At 21.9% G+C, this 16,467-nt stretch overlaps 3 protein-coding genes across 4 annotated transcripts; 2 read left to right on the top strand and 1 right to left on the bottom strand.

The window, feature by feature from the left end:
* Positions 1–254: 254 nt before the first annotated feature.
* LOC127285050 (endoplasmic reticulum lectin 1) lies at positions 255–8,668 on the top strand. 2 transcript variants are annotated; one of them, XM_051310846.1, is made up of 7 exons: positions 257–585; positions 1,226–1,396; positions 3,439–3,963; positions 5,271–5,327; positions 6,104–6,265; positions 6,406–6,645; positions 8,212–8,668. In XM_051310846.1, the coding sequence occupies exons 1-7, from the start codon at positions 439–441 to the stop codon at positions 8,461–8,463; spliced, it is 1,554 nt and encodes a 517-aa protein (XP_051166803.1). In that variant the 5' UTR covers positions 257–438; the 3' UTR covers positions 8,464–8,668. The 2 variants fall into 2 exon arrangements, with proteins under 2 accessions (XP_051166804.1, XP_051166803.1); XM_051310847.1 differs by lacking the exon at positions 5,271–5,327 and having other exon boundaries at positions 255–585.
* On the bottom strand, positions 8,424–10,734 carry LOC127285059 (mitochondrial import receptor subunit TOM40 homolog 1-like). Its single transcript, XM_051310862.1, has 2 exons — positions 10,541–10,734; positions 8,424–10,364 (listed from the first exon to the last, which is right to left on the bottom strand). Exons 1-2 carry the CDS (start codon positions 10,664–10,666, stop codon positions 9,534–9,536), a joined length of 957 nt encoding a protein of 318 aa, XP_051166819.1. The 5' UTR covers positions 10,667–10,734; the 3' UTR covers positions 8,424–9,533.
* A 1,268-nt stretch (positions 10,735–12,002) lies between these two features.
* LOC127285066 (40S ribosomal protein S15) lies at positions 12,003–14,188 on the top strand. Its single transcript, XM_051310871.1, has 3 exons — positions 12,003–12,153; positions 13,245–13,330; positions 13,797–14,188. The coding sequence occupies exons 1-3, from the start codon at positions 12,145–12,147 to the stop codon at positions 14,143–14,145; spliced, it is 444 nt and encodes a 147-aa protein (XP_051166828.1). The 5' UTR covers positions 12,003–12,144; the 3' UTR covers positions 14,146–14,188.
* Positions 14,189–16,467: the final 2,279 nt, after the last annotated feature.

Below are 16,467 nucleotides of genomic sequence, written 5' to 3'. Positions count from 1 at the left end.
TAATATTAAATATTAATCAAAATATTAGTGTAGAAACACTTTTCAATAAACAGCATAAAAAAATAATTGTAACAGGAAGTTTGGGAATATTTATACAAATATTCGATAAAAAAAAAAAAATAAACTTCGAAAATTACAAAGATACTTTCAATTCCTCTACAGTTGTTTTAATTTTAAAAAATATAATTTGAGTACGGTTTTAATATTTTTTATATAGCTTCGAACATAACCTAAAAAGTGCTTTTGGCAAAATGGTCAAAATCGAAATCGAAGAACGACCATTCAAAATCAGTTACGTGGATATCGTCTGCTATACAAGGAACAATAACATTGGTTGGATAGTTGTTCTTTTATAGATTTAATAAAAATTTTTCATTGTCGTCATCATTAACACATCATCAAAGACAAGTAATATGTAAATAAACAATTACCTTGACAATGTGGGGGTTAAAAGGGACTTTGTATAATAAATTTTTAGTATTATTAGTTAATTTTTATATTGTTTATTGCCACGATTTAAAAGCTTTCGATGACACTGTGCTTTTCAAAATAAATTGGCCGGGCAAAAGTAGTGCAGAATTATTGGTAAGTTTTTAATTTCCATATTTTTTACACGTATTTAATTAGTTTACTTTCAAAAAAAAAAAATCCTCTAGTTTTTTTTAATTTTTGATATAATACAACGTATAATTCTGAATATAACATGGGAAAAGTCCACGCCATTGTAACATATCGTTGACTTTGACATTTTAGATTTGGCTAAAATTTTTTTTTTATCTTTTTGTACTTATACTCTACGAAAAAATGGTTCGATGATTTTTTTCGAATTTTTTTTATCAAGTCGATTACGAGATATAAATTTTTCAAAATTTCAGATTTAAATATTTTTTTTTTATTTTTATAACTATTAAAAAAGCATCAATTTTAAGTTGTGTTTTTTAAATGAACTTTCGAAAATTTAATATGTGAAAAATGTATGAAAAATAATTTACTATTTTTTGGCAACTTATAGATAAAAATCGTATTTTTTAATTTTCAAAGAAACTATTTTCTTTTACAAAAATTTTAAGCCTTGTCCCATCAAGAGGAACGATTTTTTTAATTTAAAAATTTTTTTTTAAATTTAATAATAATATTTAAAAAGAAAATTTTATAGTATTTACCATAAAAATCAAAATTATAAGCGAAATAAATAAAAATTGAATTCTTATCGTAATATTTTTAGGAACCAGAAAACGTGGAACCTTATTTTATCACAACAGCTAACAATGAAAAATATCAGTGTCATATTCCCGACACAAATAAACAAGAAAGTGATCAGGGTGAAACGTACACTGGACCAAATGCAATCGAAATCCTGGCTCCACTTTTCAATCAGAAAAGCTGCTCCTACCGAGTTAGTAACTAAAAATTATTTATTATATAATTATTCCTCTTATTATTATTTATTTATTTTATTTTTTTGATTGTAAATTGAATTGTGAATTTTTAGTATTTTTTATATTATTTATTTGAATTATTTTTAAAATTGTTTCTATTACTCAAATTAGACCATTTTCTCAAATATTAAGTATTAACAGGCCTCGAATTATAAAACTATTTCTATTTTTTCCAACTTTTTTTTTTTTTTTTTCAAAAATACTACTTTTTTCGTCCAATTTTAATAAAATGCGATTTTTTCGACTTTTTTTACATTTTTTAAAACCATTTTTTAAACAAAATACGTTTTTTTTTTAGTATACAATGGAGATCTTCTTTATTTCAATTATTTAAAAAAAAATTTAACTTAAATATTCTTCACTAAATTAATTATTTTTAATAATTTTAATGAAATTCATCACAAATTCAATTATTTTAAACTATTTTTCAATTTAAATTTTTATAAAAATTTAATAATTGTTTATAATTTAAAAAAAAAATTATCAAATAAAATTACCAAACATTTTTAATTCAAAATCACACTTGATATTTAATTATTTGCAAAAATTTCAATTATTTTTAATGATTTTTATATAATATTCTTCAAAAATTCAATTATCTGAAAGCATTTTTCAATTAAAAACTTTTAGAATTAAATTTTTGTATATGTGATTTCTAATAAATTCTTCAACAACAGAAATCACTAAAAAAATTTCTCTTATTATAATTATTGTCTGAAATTTAACGTACAATCTTTTGAAATTTAATTATTTTTTAAAAATTTCGATTTAAAAGCTCCTAAAATTTAATTGTTTCTAAAATTTTCCATCTAAAATTTTTTGAAATTAAATAATTTCAATTATAACTCTCTTGAAATTCAATTATTTTTAATGATTTTTATATTAATATTCTTCAAAAATTCAATTATCTGAAACCATTTTTGGCTTAAAAAATTGTCAAATTATTGTATTTTTGTCTGCAATTTCTAATAAATTTTTTAATGAAATCATGAAAACTTTTTAATTTTAAAATCATTTGAATTTCAATTAGTTTCAAAAATTAAAATTGTAAATCTTTGAAAATTCAATTACTTTTAAATGTTATCTAAAATTATTTGATAAATTATTAGTTTTAGTTCTGTAAAATTTAATTATTGTCTGAAAAAGTAACAAAATCTTTTGAAATTCAATTATTTCTAAAAATTTCAACTTTAACTCTTTCAAAATTATTATTTAAAAAAAAAAAAATTTATTTACAAATCTGTAAAACTTAATTAAGTATTGCCAGAAATTTTTTTGACCATTCAAACTAAAAACTATGACAAAATTTTTAATTAGAATAAATTGCTTAAATAAGACTTCAAAAAATTATAAAAATCAAAATTTAAGAATTTTTTTCAGAAATTTGTCCTACTTAAATAAAATTTTGAAAATTTCTCTTTGATTCTGAAATATTCGAAATAAATTTTCTTGATAATATTCATTATAGAATTATTCTCATTACAGAATTAATAAAATGAATTTTATATCTAATAACATTAGTTATTTAAAGTAAAATATTCATTAACCAATTAAACTTTGTTAAAATAAAAAAAATCGACTTTTTCAACTTTTTTTGAAATATAAATCGAGTAAAACGACCTTTTTTGTGCCTTAAAATCGATCCTAGGCCTGTATTAATAAATTATTATTATTATGTATTATTAAAAATTATAAAAAAATTTAAAAAACAAAAAATTTGTTAATAATTTTTAAAATGAAACTTGAAACCTCTGAAAAATTAAAATTAGAACTTCTCTCATAATTTCTACTATTTTTCACTTTTGAATTTTTTATAAGCTGTTTTTATGATTTTAAATAATCAATCATGGATTTTACCAAATTTCAATTTTTTCAAAAAATAAAATTTTTGAAAATAAGAAAAAAATATTTTCCGAGTTTCCTCCTAATCAAAAAAAAAATTTTTTATTATTATTATTATTATTATTATTATTATTAAATACTATAAATTAATCTACAGCTAGAGTCATATTGGACATATGAATTGTGTCATGGTCGACACGTTCGACAATATCATGAGGAGCGCGAAGGAAAAAAAGTGAATCTTCAAGAATTTAGTTTGGGCACATTTGATAAAACACAAAAAATAAAAATGTCCATTGAATATGATGAATTGGCAAAAAATTCCAATCGTAAAATACATATTCCAATGAAAAAAGTCGATGGAATTAATATGCCTTATGTGGAAATAAATATGAATGATGGTACAATGTGCGATTTAAATAATAAACCACGTTCAACAAGAGTACTTTATGTTTGTTATCAACATGGAAAACATGAAATTTTCTCACTCAAAGAAATATCAAGTTGTGAATATGAAGCTGTTGTATTATCGCCATTACTTTGTTCACATCCTGATTATAAGCCACAAAATACTGGCGAAAATGACATTAATTGTCGACCAGTGGATGATGCACCAAAAAGGCCACGATCATTGTCACAACTCGAGGCCGAGAGTCTTAAATTGAGACATCAAAAAATACCGGTAAAATTATATTTTACAAAATTTTTAAATAATATATATAAAGTTTATTTTTATTTAATTTCTTCATTTTTTTATTTTTTTTTTTTTTTTATTTTTTTTTTATTTGACATTATCTTTATAATCAAGAGTTATACTTTTGTACAATATCATTTCTCATATTAACAGTTTTAGATTTTTTTTTAAACAAATTTTAATGGGGCGCATGAATTTTGCCAAAAAAAAAATGTAATTAATTAGAATTTTCATTTTAAAGACTTTTATTAGAAATTTTTTTTTGAATTAGCATTTAACGGAATTTCTATTTATACGATTTTTTACTTAACAAAATTTTTAGCTACGGAATTTTTGTTTCGTAGAATTTTTATTTTACAGTCATTTAATTTACATGACTTTTTTGTTTAAAAGAATTTTAATTTAATTGAATTTTCAAAATGACAAAAATTCCAATTCATCGTATTTTAATTTGTCCAAATTTTTATTTGCACGAATTTTTAAAACGCCGAATTTTGTCAATTTAAAAAAAAATTTTATTTCACACAGAAAATCTTAAAAGGAACTCTTTTCTAGCCGAATTTACATTTTACAGAATTCTCAAAAAGGTTGAATTTTTGTTTTACATAATTTTTATTTGTCTAGATAATTATCTGGCAAAAAAATTTGGGCACAAATTTAAAAATTGACCAATCACAATTTCGTTAATAAATTCTGATTAATCAATTTTTAAAATTGCGCCGAAATTTTTCTGTCGATATTTTAAAAATTTGGAAAAATCAAAATTTGATGAATTGGAATTTCTGTCATTTAAAAATTCGAATCACATAAAATTTTCTTAAATAAAAAGTCATTGTAAATGAAATATAAAATAAAAATTTTGCCAAAATATTAAGATTATTCGAAAAATAATTATTTCTAATAAATTTCTTTGAAATGAAAATTCTAATTAATAATTTTTTATGGAATAATTATGCTTCCAATTTTAATTTAATTTTAATTAACAAATTGCATTTTACGAGATTTTTAGTTTTAGTGCTTTAAATAAAATAAAAAAGAAAATTGTTTTTATAATTCATATTACAGCATATATATATATATATATCTCTTTAAGTTTTGCTTGCCATTTCGTATTTTTTAGTTGCTTTACAGAAATAAAATTGAATTTGTAGTTTTTGTATTTGAAAATTTTTTCTTAAATTAATACACTTTTTAGAGATCTATTTCTATACTAATGTCGAGAATTGATAGACGGTATGTTAAACAAAAGAAAAAGAAACATCAATATATGTGGTAATTAATTATTTCTTATGCAGGATGATGAAAAGAAGCAGAAAGTCTATGCGATATTCCATGTAGATAAGGAAGGACAGGTCAGAATAATTTTCCTTTTTAGGGGAACGGACTTTTAATCTCAATCACAAGGAATTTTTCTTTTCTTTACACTCTGTCCTCTCCATTCATATTGTGTATACTTTTTTTTTTTTTTTTTTTTATTTCTGTACGAGCGGAGCTGAATATTTGCTATTTTTAAAATAATATCTAAACAATTTTCTATTATTTTTTAAAAAATTTAATTTTTAATTTACTGAATTTAAAAAGTTTTTTTTTAATATTTCCTTTAGATAAATAAATTTTTACAATCGATTGATTCTTAAAATTTACGAGTTTTAATTTAATAAATTAATTTTATTGGATAAAAAAAAATGTATTCTTACTTTAAATGAGAAAAATTAATTTTAATTAACACGATCGAAATAATGTATCAGCGCTTGAGTACAAGAAATTACAAAAGAAATAATTGTTCATAAAATGGTATTCATCTTTCATCATAAAAACAAAACATTTTCTAATTCTCGTCTTTCATTTCTTGGGTTTTTTGCGGTTGACTGAGGCACAAAATTCTAATCTTTTCTCATTGTGACTAACCAAATCTGCTTCTTTTGTTGTATTAAGCTTTCATTAAAAAAAAGAACAAATTCAGAAACATCTCAGGGAGATGATTTTTATGAAACTATGTGTGGAAAAATTCAAGTGAATTGAATATAAACGTTGACAGTATTTAATCAAAAAATAATTGTTTTCATATATGTCAATAAAAAATGCTAATTTTTTTTGTGTCTAATTTTAAAATTAAATGATTTTTCAGGATGGAGAAACACGCGTGAGAGTTGAGATACGTCCAATGGACATTCTTGATAAACACTACAATATTGATGAAACTGTGAGTAATTTAGTGGATCAGGAATTAAATTTAGCTAAAGCTAATCCTGTTCAAAGTTTTTTGAGTGGCAAGAACTGCTTGAATGGAGTGAGTAATAATTTATTTATTTCTTAAATTATTTAATTAATAATTTATTCTTAATTTCTTCATATAAAATTTGTAATATATATATGAAAATAAAAAAAATTTAATTGTGAATATATATAAAGAATATTTTTCTTCATCAGGGAAATGGATGGTGGAAATATGAATTCTGTTATGGTCGATCGGTTATGCAATATCATTTGGAAAGAGATGGAACGAAGACAACTGTTGATTTAGGGAAATTCGATAAAGAAAAACATTTAAAGTGGATCGAGGCACATCCTCATAAAAAGCCAAAACCTCTTGTACAGAGAAAACAACTTTCACACTTTTACAGCGATGGAAGTATTTGTGATAAGACTGGCAAACTGAGACAAACAGAGGTTCGAATTGTTATTTTATTCTTTATTATTATTTTTTTTTATAAACTTACGGCACAAAATTATTTCTAAACAAATTCAAATTAGTTTTTGTATACTTTTTTTTTTTTAAGGAATTCTTGTAAATTATTAATTACAAAAATCACAGAATGTTACTTTTTCACTTTTTTTTTTATTTTATCACTTATTTTTCTAATTTTTATCTTTTTCACATTATTAAAAATTATTATTGATTTAAAATTTAACAGATCAATATTTTTTCAAATAATTTTCATTTTCATTAATCAATAGAATTTCATCATTGAAATTTTAAACGCTTCTAATTTTAATCCTTTTAAAAATTTTACACAGAAATTACAATTTTAATCAATCGATCAAAACTTATTACTTATCAATTTTTGCAAATTGATACAAATTTTATTATTTATTCAAATATGAAATTCATGGAAAATTTAAAAAAAATTCTAAATTTTTACGCTAAACATTTTTATTGGCAGAAATTTTCAGATTCTAAATTGAATTTAATTGCTTTTATTTTCAATTGATTTTAATTTTAAATAACTTAAAATTCAATTAATCTAAATTGCAATCGACTACAATTTAAATTTATAGAATATTTTATCAATTTTAAAATTTTCTATCCTAATATTCATCCACTTTTTTTACGATCTAAAGTAAAATGCATTGCTTTTTAATTATTCTTAAAGTTAAACGATACAAATTTAAATTTATTTAATTTTCAATCTATTTAAACTGTAATAAATTCAAATTTCAATTAACGAAAATTTTGATTTATTTAAATTAAAGTACATACGAGTTTCAATTAATTTTTAATTTCTAATTGTAAACATTTTTATATTAAAATTTTAACATGTTATTTAAAATGAATTTTACTTTTTTTTTTTTAATTTAAATTTGAAACTCAATTTATTCTAATTTTAATTAACTTACAAATTTTATTGATCTAGAAATGAATCTATTCAAATTTTAATCAATTACAATTTCTCCATTCATTCAAATTTGGAATTGATTTTTTTTTCTTTTTTTTGTTAAGTAAAGTCATATTTTTTAAGAAAATTATAATCTTTTCTAAATTTAATTTCTCCAAATTTTTACACATTTTCAAAATTAATTCATTGTAATTTTGTTTAATTTAATTGTTTAAAAGTGTTTCAATTGTCTGATTTATGAAAATTATTGTAATTCAAATTTTCTGCAAAATTTTTATAATATAATAAAAAAAATAATGTTGAATTTTAAATAGATTTAAAAAAAAAACTTCTAATATTAATTCATGGAATATTTTATTGTGTCAAATATTTAAGAGATTATAAATAAAAATAATTATCAATATTTGATCACATGTCAATTTTTAAAAATGTAAAACTGAAAAATACATTTTCGAAAATAATTATTCAAAACAAAATTTGTTTTTTTTTAATAATTTATGATTTTCTTCATATTTGAGGTTTAAAGAATTTAAATTTTTGTCTCAATAAAATTTTCATTTCCATAAATTATTGTTTAATTATAATTTTGCAATTATTAATATTTTTTTTTGTCTTTCAGGTGAAATTGAAATGCGTAACAAATCCTCTCGGCAGTCAATCGAGTGTTTCACTATTTCTTTTGGAACCAAAAACATGTGAATATATTTTAGGTGTTGAATCCCCTCTAATTTGCAATATTCTTCAATATGCAGACAGTGAAACTGGTTTAATAAGTGAAAATGCATTTTTAACATTAAGTGAAAGTAAATCAACTTCCAAATCCGATGAGGAAGATATTTTAGAGAAATTACCGAATCGTGATGAATTATAAAAAAAATATATATATATATATATATTTAAAGAGTTTTGCACAATTTTTGTTTGTTTGTTAATTATTCATTAAGTTCAATTTAGAAAAAAAAATACATTACCAAGTTTGTATTTAAATTTCAAATGTTTACACATTTTTTATAGAAGAAAAAAAAGTTTCTAATCGATTGAAAAACAGTGAATTAAAAAAAAAAAAAAAAAAAAAAGACGAAAAGAATAAAAAATACCTCGTAATGTATGAAGAAAAGAAAAATAAAAGACAAAAAAAAATTTTTCAGACGAAAAATTTTTTAATTATAATCCTCAAACTCTGCGTAAGACAGGGAGAGTAAATAAAATATAATTATTCTTTAAAATGGGAAAAAAAAAAATTTTAATAAATTTTTAATTATTCTTTAAAATAGGAAAAGAATTTTTTAAATAATTTTTTTTTCCATTTTAAAGAATAATTAAACATTTATTTTTTAAAAAAATTTTGTTTTTCCATTTTAAAGAATTTTTATTTTTTTTTTAAATAAATTTTTTAAGTATTCTTTAAAGTAGGAATAGAATTTTTTAAATAAATTTTTTTTCCCATTTTAAAGAATAATTAAACATTTAAAAAAAAAAAAATTTTTTAAATAAATTTTATGAAGCTGAAGTACGCAACGTTTATATAAACGATTTTTAAAGAAATAATTTTTTAAAATGAAAAATTCTATAATTTTTTGTCTAAAAATTATTTCTTGTAGTTTTTATTAATCAACAAATTATAAAAAAATAATTTTTAGGCAAAAAATTATTTCTTTAAAAATCGTTTATATAAACGTTGCGTACTTCAGCTTCGTTAAATTTTTAAGTATTTGTAGGAAAAGAATTTTTGTAAAATAAATTTTTAATTATCCTTTAAAATAGAAAATAAACTAGATGAAAACGTGATAAATGTCATTTATCAAAAGAAAAAAAAAAAAACTACTGATACAATATGTTTTTTCGAAACAAACTTGATCCACCACACACGATGTGATTCGAACAAATATATTTTCTATTCACAAATGTTTCTAATTTATTTCACTCTTTTTTTTTTTTTTACTAGCCAATATTTAGTCCCACACCAACGCGAAATTGTTCCTTTTTATAATTATACAATGCACTGATCAATATTGACGAATTGACTGAGGGCAAAAGTCTTTTTTCAAAAACGCCAGCGACTGTCATTTCAGAATTAAAAAGACCGCGAAATGTTAAATCCAAATGTGACAAATCCAATTGATAGACAATTGCCGATTCACTGTCGAGTGTACGAAAATTTGTCTCAAATTCAAGACCCAATTGTAATTGATTACTTGCCTTCATATGATAACAAAAATGTAATCCAACTTTACTAAATGTCGATGAAATTGTATATTTACCCGTACTATAACGCGCTGCCATTGTGACAATTGATTGTTGATAATTGGGAATTTTTATACCACGACGATATGCCAATTCAGCGCCAATTGTCATACGTGGCGTTAATGCTTGTAAATAATGAATAACAAATGTTCCATGTTTTTTTAAAATATTTGGATCGGCAAGTGTTAATGATGCTGTACAATCATTTGATCGATATTCAATTGTTCCACTAAATGCTTTATATTCTCTATTTTCAATTTGTGCCCCTAATTTTATTCTATATCTGCATTTTAATGTATGCATAAATGTTGCTGTTAAATTTCCATTTGTCATTATTTCACCGCGTATTATTGGATATTTTTCTAAAAGACCAACACGTTTATCACCAATGAAATTTCCACCAAATCTATAACCTGACGGTGTCATTGAGCTGAATATCAATGAATGAATTATATTAAAATGTTGACTCAGCGTTCGTTTTATTGACAATTTTGCACCTTCAAAATTACAAGGATAGAGATCCTTTACCTATATAGAGAGATTTTTTTTCTTCAATTTTACCTTTTTTTTAATTACTATTACTTAGATATTTCGAGAAATTTTTACCCAATTTTTTTTTTAAATTAAATTAAAAAAAAAATAAATTTAATTAGTATTTATAAAATAGAATTAATATCTTTGAATTATATATATATATATATAACCTTTTTGTGAATTTCTTCCAAACATCCAGGATTTCCTGGTTCTTTATTTTGTGATTGCTTCATGGAAGTAATGTGTGATAAATAATTTAATTGTCTCGTAATATTATCAGTATTTGAATGTTGCATTATTAATTAATCAATAATTTGATCATCAAATTAATAAAATTGTGACAAATTTAATTTTTTATAAATATATATTTTTTTAACCTTTGCCCTTTGTATAAAGAACAAGATCATATTTTCTTCGATTATAATGTCAATTAAAATTTTACTTTTTCAATTATTAATTTTTTGTCTACTATTTTTTACTATTATCACAATAATTATAAACGAATATCATTAAATTAAAGTGTCAAAAATATTTTTAAGGTTCTTTCGTTTCGCGCGAAGTCAGCGTCAAAATTGAAATAAGCCAAAAAAAGTTAATTTTTTTTTATAGAATCAATTTTACTTTCTATTTTCCTCTTCAAAAAATCGATTATTTTTAATTTCAAAATTTGAAATAGTAAAATTTTATTTTCTGTAATATTTATATTTATTTTCCTTTTTAATTAAATTTATCAAAAAATAAGGGCATACTACGTCTGCAGTGCCAATATTTGGAAGCGACAATTACCTCGTTTGACCTATTCGATTACCCCCCAATTTTGGAAATCGCGGTTTGCGAGGAGCAAAGTGAGAACTCTACCGTGCGAGCATACAGGGGCCGCGGGTGTATTTTAAGATAAAATACACCATACGGTTTGCATGCGCATCGGGAGTCAAACACAAGCTACATTAAGCGACAACGTGACAACACCCACTGAGCAGATCTGCCACATCTCTAACATCTAGCGATCAATGTTCAGCTGTGCCATCACTAGCACACACTTCCAAATGTAAGTTAAAAATTTTTTCCTTATATACTTAAACTTGATTAATGTTTACCACTTTTGAGTTGCCTGCTTTTTTTCAAATCATCACCAAAATTTATTTACAACTTTTTATAATCTAAAACCCACCTAATTAATTGACCCATACTGTAAGCTATTTATATCAAGAATATTTTTTCACATTTATTTATTTATAAAACAATTAAAATGTATTTAATTATAACATAGGATAGTGTAACAATTATTGTAAATAGCCATCTAGCGGTTGTTGAGAGAAATAAAGTTTTTAGAATTTCTCTTTATTTCTATTGGTGTCTGTAAATTATAGTCTCTCTCAACGACCAATAGGATTAATGGCAAGGGAAAGTTTCCAATTGTAACGTTTAAGCGCGAAAGTTTAAATTCGTTTCTTTTTAAATTGTGATATTTTACTTTTTATTAAATATTTTTAAAAAATAGTTGTTTTACAATTTTTAAAAATATTGATAGATGGAATATTTATTTAATATGTGAAAAAATTTAATTGGTGAAAATTTTTCCACGAGTTTCCTCTAATCGCTCAACAGGTGTCGCTTTGAAAATTTTCTACTCCAATCGTAGAGACGCTTTAGTGGAATGTCAATCACTGATTGGCTGTTTCTCAGTTCAAACAAATAGTTTGAAGTAGTTGTTTCTCGTATAGCTTATTTATATATTCATAGGTTTCGCAAGTCTTTCACTTCTCTTATCAAAATGGCTGAGGTATGTAAAATAAATATTCTTAAAAAATCCACAATTATTTATGTCATCTCTATAATTACCTCTTTTTTAAGTAATTAACATGATATACCACATTGTTATTTACATTCTAAAATGTAAAATTCAGCAGGAAAATTTATAAATAAGATGTTATAATGCAACATGTAACATGTTGAATTTGCCGTTGTTTTTGTGTAAACACATTTTACTACAAATCAAAGATAACCCCAAATTAGAATGAAAATTTATAACTTAATTGTAAAATTACAAAATTAATAAGTATTAAATTACTAAATTACACTATGTTTTATGTAAATATTTTATTTTTGTTGAAATACTGATATTAATTATAATTTTACAAGGTTTACATTCCAGTTTTTGTAATGTCACTTGTTTTTTAATGTATTTTTCACAATATGACGATAAATTAAACAAATTATATTTATACAATATCTCGTTTATAAATTTTCAAGATGACATTTATTTTTGACAAGTTGTTTTAACTTTATTTTTCGTAATTTCAAAATCATACGATTTCTAACCTCAATTTTGTATAATTGTGTAAAGTTTGAAAATGAAATTTACAATTCTTTTTAAAAAAATATTGACACGATAACAAATTTCATATTTAGTGGAAAATAATAATTAAAAATGTAACTAATTCTAAAAGATAAACAAATGTTTACTATGAAAATAAAGTCTTAATGAACCTGTCACTTTCAACGTGTCAAAGCTTTTTTAATACATTTTGTTGACGCTTTTGCAAAGGTAATAATTATTGTTGAAAATATTTTCGAAATGTTTTACAATTGCAAATTGAAATTTTTTGTTTAAAATTGAGAAAAAAATTTTCAGTTTTTATATTTAAAGAAACAAATTTTTTGTTCCCTTATATTCGATATTTATCTATTTTTTTCTAGATCTTACGAAAGGAAGAGTTTTTGTCAAAAAAAAAAAAAAATGTTTTATTTTTTATTATATTAAATAATAATTCGATTTATAATTTCGGAATAAATTTTATTTTGAAGGGAAAAAAAAAATTTATATTTTCCAGTGTTCATTTTTAATAATTTATTTTATTTTTTTGTTTACAGGTAGATGAAACTCTCAAGAAGAAGAGAACTTTCAGGAAGTTCACATATCGAGGAGTTGATTTAGATCAACTTCTGGATATGCCCAAGTAAGTTAAAAATATTTTTTTTTTTTTATTTTGAATTTACGCTTTTTCTTGTTTTGATAAAAATATTAAGTTTCGATTTTTTATATATCAAACATAACCTCAAACTAGGCTTTTATAAATCGAAAAAAATTGTGTATATTTTTCTATCCTGTTTCAATAAACGATTCTTGATTAAAAAATTACACAAAATTCAAAATTTATAAAATCAAATATTGCAATTATTATTATTATTATTATTACAATATTACAATTTTTTTTAGAAATGTATATTATTTTTTTGAAATATATATTAAAATTAATTTCTATTATTTTTTTCTTTACAATAAAGAATTTTTATTTTTAAGATTATGTTCTGTTAATGAAACACATTTATTTGTATTTATAATTTATAAATATTATATTTATAATTTTAAATATTTTGGTTATAATATTAAATTAAAATTATTATTTTTTTTTAAATTTTCAGTGAGCAATTGATGGAATTGATGAATTCTCGAGCTCGCAGGCGTTTGTCTCGTGGTTTGAAACGTAAACCAATGGCTTTACTCAAGAGATTGAGAAAGGCAAAAAAAGAAGCTCCTCCAAATGAAAAGCCTGAAATTGTCAAAACACATTTACGAAATATGCTCATCCTTCCCGAGATGGTTGGCTCCATTGTTGGAGTTTATAATGGAAAAACTTTCAATCAGGTTGAAATTAAGCCAGAAATGATTGGACACTACCTTGGCGAATTTTCCGTAACATACAAACCTGTTAAACACGGTAGACCAGGTATTGGTGCTACCCATTCCTCACGTTTTATCCCTTTGAAATAATTTATTATTATTATGAATTAATAAAAAAAAAGAGGGAAAATTATACTTTTCTTTTTTCAAATTACCAATCTTCCCCTCTATTTTAGTTTCAATTTTTTTTTTCAAACGGATCACAGAATCACCTTTTTTTTTTAATTTTGTGATTTTCACATTTTTAAAAAAATTTAATTTAAATAATAATTTTATTTCTTAATTGTAAAGTAATTTGAAAATATTTTACATAAATTTTTAAACAATTTTAATTTTTATTACTAAAAACATTTATTCATTGAAATTTTTATTGTTTCTAAATTTTATTATTTCAAATTTTTACACGATCTAAATTAAAATTTATTCTGATTTTAATGATTCTTAAATTTATACGATGAAAATTTAATTTTTTCAAATATTGAATGCAAAAAATCTTAATTTTTTACGGTATAAATTTGTAATGATTTTAAATTGAATTCATATAAATTTTAATTGCTTTTATTTTCTATATTCTATACAAATTTTAATTAAAGTTTCTCTATTCAAATTTTAGTCGATTCTATTTTTTAGAAATAAAGACAAAACAAATATATTCGAAGGAAATTTAATTTCTTCAATTTCAATTGACTTTAATTTTAGATAACTTTAGATTCAATCGATATAAATTTTAATAAATCCTACTTTTTTTTTCTTTTAGTAAAATTTTATATTTGAAGAAAATTTCAATCTTTTCTGAATTAAATTATTAAAAAAAATTTCATTTATTTAAATTGAAGTAGGTACATATAAATTTAAATAAATTCTAATTTTTAATGATAACAATTTTTATTTTCAAATTTTATGTAACTAAATTTTAAAAAATTCGGAAATTTTAATTAATCTACATAGGTCTGAATCTATTCAAATTTTAATCGATTTTATTTATTATAAGTAAAAATTTATATTATATATTTGAAGGAAATTTTATTCTTTTTTAAGTTTTATTTAATCCAAATTTTTTACACAATTTAAAGTTCAATTGATTCTTATTTTCAAACAAATTTAAATTGAAATTATTTAAACTTCAATTTACGAAAATTTTAAACTATTAAAATTTTTATTAATGAGTCATTCCATTATATTTCGAACAATGTCGTTGCCGACTAATTTTTAAAAATTATGATACTTTGCAGGGATGATCTTGAAGTTATAAAGATCACGAAATGAAAAGATTTTTACTAAAATTTTTATTATTTACTTTAAAATATGAATTTAAAGTGTACGAGGTGCTGAAAATTGACAGTTTTTCAGCCAGCAGAAAATATTCGAAAAAACCTATAATTTACCATAAAAGTGTGAAAATTATTATTGCAATTTATTAAGAATGACTAAATTTACTTTTATAAATTGATTTAAGCATTTAAAGATATGAAATAATAGGAAAAACATGATTTTCAATTTCATCTTAAAAATAACCTAATTTTGCTATTTTTATCGATTAATTATGAGAAAGGGTAAATATTAAATTAAAAAAAAACTTACCAAATATCAAGTCATTGCTATTAACTTTCAGATTTTCTTTGTACTTTTTAATTTTTCTCTTTATTTATATAAAAATTTTGAAAAAGAAAATTGCCACTTTGCTAATTTTTGCGATTTTTGAAACTGAATAACTTGTTTACAGTAAAACGGAAAAATCTGGGATTTTGGGAGTATTTAAATATACACTAAATAAACACACTACAAAAGTCTTGCGTTGGTTTTTGAGCTATTTTGTAAGATAAAGCAGATCGAAATTTCATTACTTTTGAGGCTATATTGACAATAATTTGTTCTTAACTTGAAGTTGGCTCGCAAGTGTCGAGCCTTGTAATAAATTCATATTTGTTTAAATATTAAATGACAACACTTGCGAGCCAACTTCAAGTTAAGAACAAATTATTGTCAATATAGCCTCAAAAGTAATGAAATTTCGATCTGCTTTATCTTACAAAATAGCTCAAAAACCAACGCAAGACTTTTGGAGTGTGTTTATTTAGTGAATATTTAAATACTCCCAAAATCCCAGATTTTTCCGTTTTACTGTAAACAAGTTATTCAGTTTCAAAAATCGCAAAAATTAGCAAAGTGGCAATTTTCTTTTTCAAAATTTTTATATAAATAAAGAGAAAAATTAAAAAGTACAAAGAAAATCTGAAAGTTAATAGCAATGACTTGATATTTGGTAAGTTTTTTGTTAATTTAATATTTACCCTTTCTCATAATTAATCGATAAAAATAGCAAAATTAGGTTATTTTTAAGATGAAATTGAAAATCATGTTTTTCCTATTATTTCATATCTTTAAATGCTTAAATCAATTTATAAAAGTAAA

Source organism: Leptopilina boulardi, unplaced genomic scaffold (genome assembly GCF_019393585.1).
Source record: "Leptopilina boulardi isolate dan_hultmark-lab unplaced genomic scaffold, ZJU_Lbou_2.1 LbouV2_328, whole genome shotgun sequence".
In the NCBI taxonomy this organism is placed as follows: domain Eukaryota; kingdom Metazoa; phylum Arthropoda; class Insecta; order Hymenoptera; family Figitidae; genus Leptopilina; species Leptopilina boulardi.
This window is presented reverse-complemented; position numbering and strand designations above follow the sequence as displayed.